The 6,608-nt window shown below is 40.5% G+C and overlaps 1 protein-coding gene across 1 annotated transcript in view; it reads left to right on the forward strand.

Annotated features, from left to right (window-relative positions):
* gcdhb (glutaryl-CoA dehydrogenase b) overlaps positions 1–6,052 on the forward strand; it is a 29,696-nt gene extending 23,644 nt beyond the window's left edge. Inside the window, exon 11 of the mRNA XM_043694890.2 lies at positions 3,274–6,052. Within this exon, the coding sequence (XP_043550825.1) occupies positions 3,274–3,347 (74 nt within the window). The 3' untranslated portion in view covers positions 3,348–6,052. The remainder of the gene's footprint in view (positions 1–3,273) is intronic.
* The last annotated feature ends 556 nt before the right edge of the window (positions 6,053–6,608 follow it).

Genomic DNA, 6,608 nt, shown 5'->3' on the forward strand with positions numbered 1-6,608 from the left:
ATTAGACCTAGACCATTCGGGGGAAATGTCAGGAAGCACTTTCTCAGGCGAAGGGTGGTGACCAGCTCTGCACAAAATGCTTGGAGTCAGAAAATGAGTCGAAAGGAGTGTCCTGATGAAGGGCTAATGCCCGAAACACCGACTCTCCAGCATCCTCAGATGCTGTGCTTTTCCAACACCGCATTTTTCGATTCTGACTCTCCAACATCTGCAATCCTCACTTTCTCCTAGTCAACAGAAAATGTCAAAACCGCATTCATAAATGTTTGAGTTAATTAAGGGTTACAGGACCAATGTAGGGTAGATGGAGTGGGGATACTAGGCAAGATCTGAGTGAATAGTGGAGAGACTCAAGAGGCTGAAAAGCCTTGTCCTTTTACCTCCTCTCTCTACGCTGTTCCCAACCAGTTTGTTGGAGCTTTCAGGCACAGTGCTGCTCTCCTCCTGAAAGATTTAGCTTGGCAAGCTGTGACATCTTGAGGAGTTGGAGAAATTTGTGGACTTGCTAACCTTTGTCAGTAGAAATTCACTGGGGGCAGTGAAAATTTAAGACCCCTGGGAGAGGCAAAAAAAAAGCTCTCAATCTATTCACCACCAAATGGGAACGTGCCTTGTGAGGTTGAGCTGGAGTTGAATTATTCTGTTTGTCCTTACTCAGTCAGCTTGGCGTTTCTTTGAAGACCCAAGAAAGAGGAAAACACAGCTTCACCTCTGTAGCACATGAGTTTTTATTCTGCACCTACCTCATTGCAGTATATGGGTCTGAGCAATTTTAAGACAGATCTACCTATTTAGCCTTGCAGAGCGGGTGGATTTTGTAGCACAATGAACTCCATTTAATAAATGTTCCAATGTACAGTAGTATACAGGCTCACAGAAATGATGGACCACAATGTCAAGAGAACTTACAGTAGCTGGCTCAGACACCAACACTTGTCAATTCCTTTTCGCCGCTTATGGTGGATATCTTGTGGTGTTGTCTGGACACGGTGAATTTGCGTGGGTGACTTCGGTCATGTTGTCCATATGGAATTCTTTTCATGTATCTGATGCCGTAGGTCAATAAGATGCAGGTGTGACTGCATGTCATGTGTGGTGTTACAGATACTTGTCATGTTTTTTTCCCCAATAGCAAATTACAGTGCAGCTCCCCAGCTTCACTCGGCTCTTGTATTCACCATAGTGGGTTAAGGCTTCCTGATGTCACATGAGCATTACAAAAGAGGAAGGTCATTCAGCCACTCAATCTACTCAGAAATGCTTCTGCAAACAGCACGTCCTTTTTTTAATCACTTCTAAATTTATGCTTGAACCCGCACCCCGCCTCTCACCATTGAAGTTAGTAGTTGAGGATTCACCAATTCCCGTTCCTGGTCTGTCTGATTCATGGGCCTTTCTACCAGAACTGAAGCTCCTAAAAGTGAAAAAGAAACCAACGAGCCTTTTATGTTAACGGGAAATCCCTGAGTGTTTGACAGTGAGGTGGACCAAAAAATGGTGAATTATAGACAGGTTAGCTTAACTTCTGTAGTGGGGAAAATGCTTGAATCTAGGAAGGAATCAAGGAAGAAATAGCAAGGCATATTGATAGAAATAGTCCCACTAGACAGAGACAGCATGTGTTCACGAAGGGCAGGTCATGCTTAACTAATCTACTGGAATTCTGTGAAGATATTACGAGCATGGTGGATAGCGGGGACCCAGTAGATGTGGTGCATTGAGATTTCCAAAAGGCATTCAACAAGGTGCAGCACAAAAGGCTGCCTCATAAGGTGAAGATGCAACGCTAATGTATTAGCATGGACGGATGATTGGTTAACTAACAGGAAGCAAAGAGTGGGGATAAATGAGTGCTTTTCTGGTTGGCGATCAGCGACTTGTGGTGTGCCTTAGGGTTCAGTGTTGGGACTGCAATTATTCACAATTTACATACATAATTTGGAACTGGTGTAGTGTGTCAAAGTTTGCAGATAACACGGAGATGAGTGGTAGAGCAAAGTGTGCAGAGAACTGTGAGACTTTGCAAAGCGACATAAGTAATTTAAGTCAGTGGGCAAAGGTCTGGCAGATGGAGTACAATGTTAATAAATGTGAAGCCATCCATTTTGGTAGGAATAACAGTAAAAAGGACTATTACTTGAATCGTAAAGAATTGCAACATGCTGCTTGTGCAGAGGGACCTGGGTGTCCGTGTGCATGAGGCACAGAAGGTTGGTCTGCAGGTGCAACAGGTAATTAAGAAGGCAAATGGAATTTTGTCCTTCATTGCTAAAGGGATTGAGTTTAAAAGCAGGGAGGTTATGCTGCAGCCGTATAGGGTACTGGTGAGGCCAAACCTTGAGTACTGTGTGCAGTTTTAGTCTCCTTTCTTGAGAAAGGATGTACTGGCACTGGAGGAGGTTTACTCGGTTGATTCTGGAGTTCAGGAGGTTGTTTTATGAGGACAGACTGAGTAGACTGGGATTAAAGTCATTAAAATTTAGAAGAATTGGGGGGGGGGGGGGGGGAGGGTCTTATGAGGGTTATGTTTAGAGGATGGGTAAGTGGAAGTGAGGGCACAAAAAGATCAACCATGATCTTATTGAATGGCTGAGTGAGATCAAAGGGCCAAATGGCCTACTTCTGCTCCTAGTTCTTGTTTTGTCTGCAGTATAGCCCATTTCTGTAATGTTAGGAAGACAACACTCTTGCCATTACTTTGGATCAATGTGCAGGTTAGGTGAATTGGCCATGGGAAATTGCCCCATATTGTTCAGAGATGTGAAGGTTAGGTGCATTAGTCAGGGGTAAATGTAGGGCAATGGCTTTGGGTGGGTTACTTTTCGGAGGGTCAGTGTGGACTTGTTGGGCCAAATGGCCTGTTTCCGCACTGTAGGCATTCTATGGTCAGGATTAATTTTGTGACTTTGTTCTATCTCCGACATTACCAAGTCTCCATTAATGACCACAATAAAAGTAATTTTGGAATTAAAGTGACCATGAATGGTGAATGGGGAAATTGAATAATGATCAGTGAAGTTTGTGTGGGAGTGATGCCACAGGCTAACATGATACATATTGCTGGCCACATATGTCACACATCCACTTACCTCTGAACTGTCTAGCACTGCTCCCTCCAGCAGACTCTGATTTAATGTGCCCGCTGATGATCAATGTTCAATGATCATTGAGGATGATATCTTTTTAATAAAGGCTAGGAGGGACTGTTGATTATTTCTGAGACATCTCCATTCTAATTAAACCTAATATTTTCTTTATTAATTTGTTCCTCAGGTACTCACGATATCCATGCCCTAATCCTTGGCAAAGCCATCACAGGTCTGCAATCTTTCACTGTACAGAAATAGTCCCAGCTCTTGGCTGTATGACTTCTGAAAATCAGCACTTTGTCGATTTTGGTTAGTTTGTTTTCAACCAAATTCTGTCTCAGCCCATGATATGTCTGCTGTTTTGAACAACTTGGCCTCTTCAGGTACAGAAGTAGCTCAGCTTTCAAAACTCCTTGTTATTCTAATTGTATAATCCGAGCTCAGAGGGCAGACATTTGCCTGCCTGGTTTTCAATAGAGCTATTTGATTAACACTGCATTGTGCTCTTTCTCAAGACTCTCCCTTTTGAATATTGTCCAAGTACGTTTTGGAAAGTATTACGGATTCTGTTTTCAGTATCATTGACTGCATTCCAGATTATATTTCATTGTGTTTAAGAAGAACAATAATCCTATTTCTCCAGTTCTTTTCCAATTAGTTTTCCAAAACTGCTTAATTTGAAACAATTCTGTTCTTTTTAGTTCTGCTTCTGAATTGATAATTCAGCACTTTAGGTTTGAAAAAAACTTTTTTAATGGACAATGAATGTGACATTTTCAATTAGAGTTTTTTAAAAAGTTTTTACTTTTTGTCTTATTCTTTACTTCAGTCCAGAGTTAGACCACACATTGAAACCATTAACACATTTTAAGTTTACTTGCGCAGAAAATCCAGTATCGCATTCAACGTCTCTGCATCTGAATTTGAGAAAGGATTAACACGACGTCAGACAAGTGCTGAAATATTAATTCATTCATTTGTGCCTTGGATTTTTTTTAAAAAACAGCTACATAACAGTATGTCCTCAACCGTAAACCTTTTGAATTATGTTGACAATTTGTTGCTTACCCTAGCATCCCCTAAAAATGCACATATTTATCAGATGATAGAATGAGTACTTTATGCTTCTATTCTTTGCAATAATGTTACTTTCCAATCAACTGGGAGGACATGACTCCCACTCTTTCCCTTTTGCATTCTGTCTCCATCTAATGAACCTAGATTGCCATTAGTTACTATTCCCTATGTAGGAATCCATCGTCGTATTAATAGCTAATGGTTTTGAGGTTTGTGGGGAAGAAAGAAAATCATGAATCCAATCCCCCCCCCCCCCAAACAAATTGCAAAACTCAGTTTAAAAGCTACAAAATTCCCTCTTAGGAGCACTTCTTCCAATAAAAGACCTCGTCTGGTCTTCAGGGCTCAAGGACAGTATTTTGAACCAGACTGGTTCAGAATACACAAGGGTAGGTATGTGACTAGAAGTTCATTGACACTGGGTTGAATTGTTTAAATTCGATGGAGTCTCTTGAGAGTTCATTGAATCTTAACTGTGTGGACTATAAGTAGGGTGTGTCTCGATGGCAAGAGTGAGAGGGACATTACACATTCCAAGCAGGAACTGCCTGTGAGGACTTCAGTGGCTTCCCTTGGAGACTCTTAAACACGACAATGTGTTTCGGGTTGTGTTGGTCTCCTGGTTGATGAAAAGGAAAGAAAGCATTTTTCCGACATGTGAAATACGCCTCTTCACAAAAGACTGCGTGATTTATTGCCGAGCTGACAAGATCTGTATCTTTTGAGGCTTGACACTTTGGTGAGATCAGTCTTTGAATTTTACTTTCTAAAACCAAATAAGCCCTTCTCATTGTGCCTCTCTGACCACCTTGTGCTAAGTTTCCTCTGCATTCAACTGCCAGACACAGTGGAAATCTGAAATTGTCAGGTGTATCAATTGAGTTTCTTTTGTCCTTCTGGAATTGAGATGCTTCCCCTATTTTATATTTTTTCTTTGCCATGTCCCACTAAGAATGAAAGCTGACTGTATTGTTGTACATGTGGGGTAGGGCTGAACAACATGTGATGGTAAATGGTGCTGTGTCACCGTGTCCTTTGCCAACACTGACATTTCAAAAAATAATTGCTTGTGAAGTTTGTGTTATGTTTATAAGCAATAAGATAAGAATTTAATAAATAATTTGCAGTTTGTAGGTGTTTCTAAAGCAAATGTCTCTTCTGTAAACATCAGAATGCATGGGCACTTTAGAATGTATTCCATAAGCCATATTCTATTGCTGAGACCTAGATATTAATATGGATTTGGTTATCTCAATTTGATTTCAGTTTTCTTTTGTTTCTTCCCACCCCAAAAAAAGGAAGCTGCAAATCTTGACAATTTGCAAGTTCTTCAGAAATGAATAATAATGATTCTCTTTGTAGACATGTGCTCATTTTGTTGTTAGAATTATGCCTGAGTTCTTTCTTCCCCAATGCCCAGTCAATTCTGCTCCAACAATAACCTCCCGACAGTACTTTTTCTTGAGTTCACAAGCAATGGGTGTAATTTGAAATTGGGTATCTTGCCCTCTAAAACGCAGCAGAGATTGGACATTCATGGGGACATTTGAACTGTGTGGCTAGGGACGGTGCTGCTAGGGGAATGGGAGGAAAACAAATGAGTGGATGAACATTGAAGTGAAAGGTCCCTGAAGTAGAAACCTGGAGATTCCTGATCTAATTCTGACTGGTGATATGTGAACTCTGTGAAGATCGGCCTCCTATATTCAACAACATGGATGCTGTACAGATACACAAAAGTCTACTACTCAAACGTCCTGCTGGATATTAAGCAGTGTGTGCAAGAGGATATTCTAACTCACTGCCGGTTAATTTTCTAAATTTATTACACACTAAGCCTTGTATCTCATTGTTGTTGCAAATAAATGGATTTGTTTTAACCTGTACATCTGGGTCTGAGTTTGTGGTACTTTCCCTTTAGGGGAGAAAAGGTAAGTTCTCCACAAGTCACAGGTGCCAGTTTAGTGTTACGGCACAGTTTTCACTCTGAGTCTGTCTGAAGTGAGAGAAACTGAACTGCAACAGTCTCTTCTGTTTTGTAAAACCAATAGAAAACACTGATTACTTTGTTAACTGAAGGACCCACTCTGATGAAGTTTCTGATTTAAATAATGAATCTGATTTATTTTGGAGGGAAAAAAGGGAAAATATTTACCAGCAACATAAGCATGCATTCTATAAAGAGGATAGTTATCCATCTGGTAAGTTTATTTGAAAGCCTTGTTTTTTTTTCAGTGAAATATTTGTATAATTTCAGTAACCCATGAAGTAACATAGAAAATAGGAACAGGATTAGCCATTTAGCCCTTCAAGCCTGCTCCACCATTCAATATGATTGCAGCTGATCATCCTACTCAATACTTTGTTCTGGCTTTCACTCCTTACCCTTTGATGTCTTTAGCGTAAAAATATATCTAACTCCTTGAAAACATCCAATGTTTT

This window comes from Chiloscyllium plagiosum, unplaced genomic scaffold (genome assembly GCF_037043375.1).
Source record: "Chiloscyllium plagiosum isolate Xiang-an unplaced genomic scaffold, Cpla_swu_hap1 HiC_scaffold_45, whole genome shotgun sequence".
Classification (NCBI taxonomy): domain Eukaryota; kingdom Metazoa; phylum Chordata; class Chondrichthyes; order Orectolobiformes; family Hemiscylliidae; genus Chiloscyllium; species Chiloscyllium plagiosum.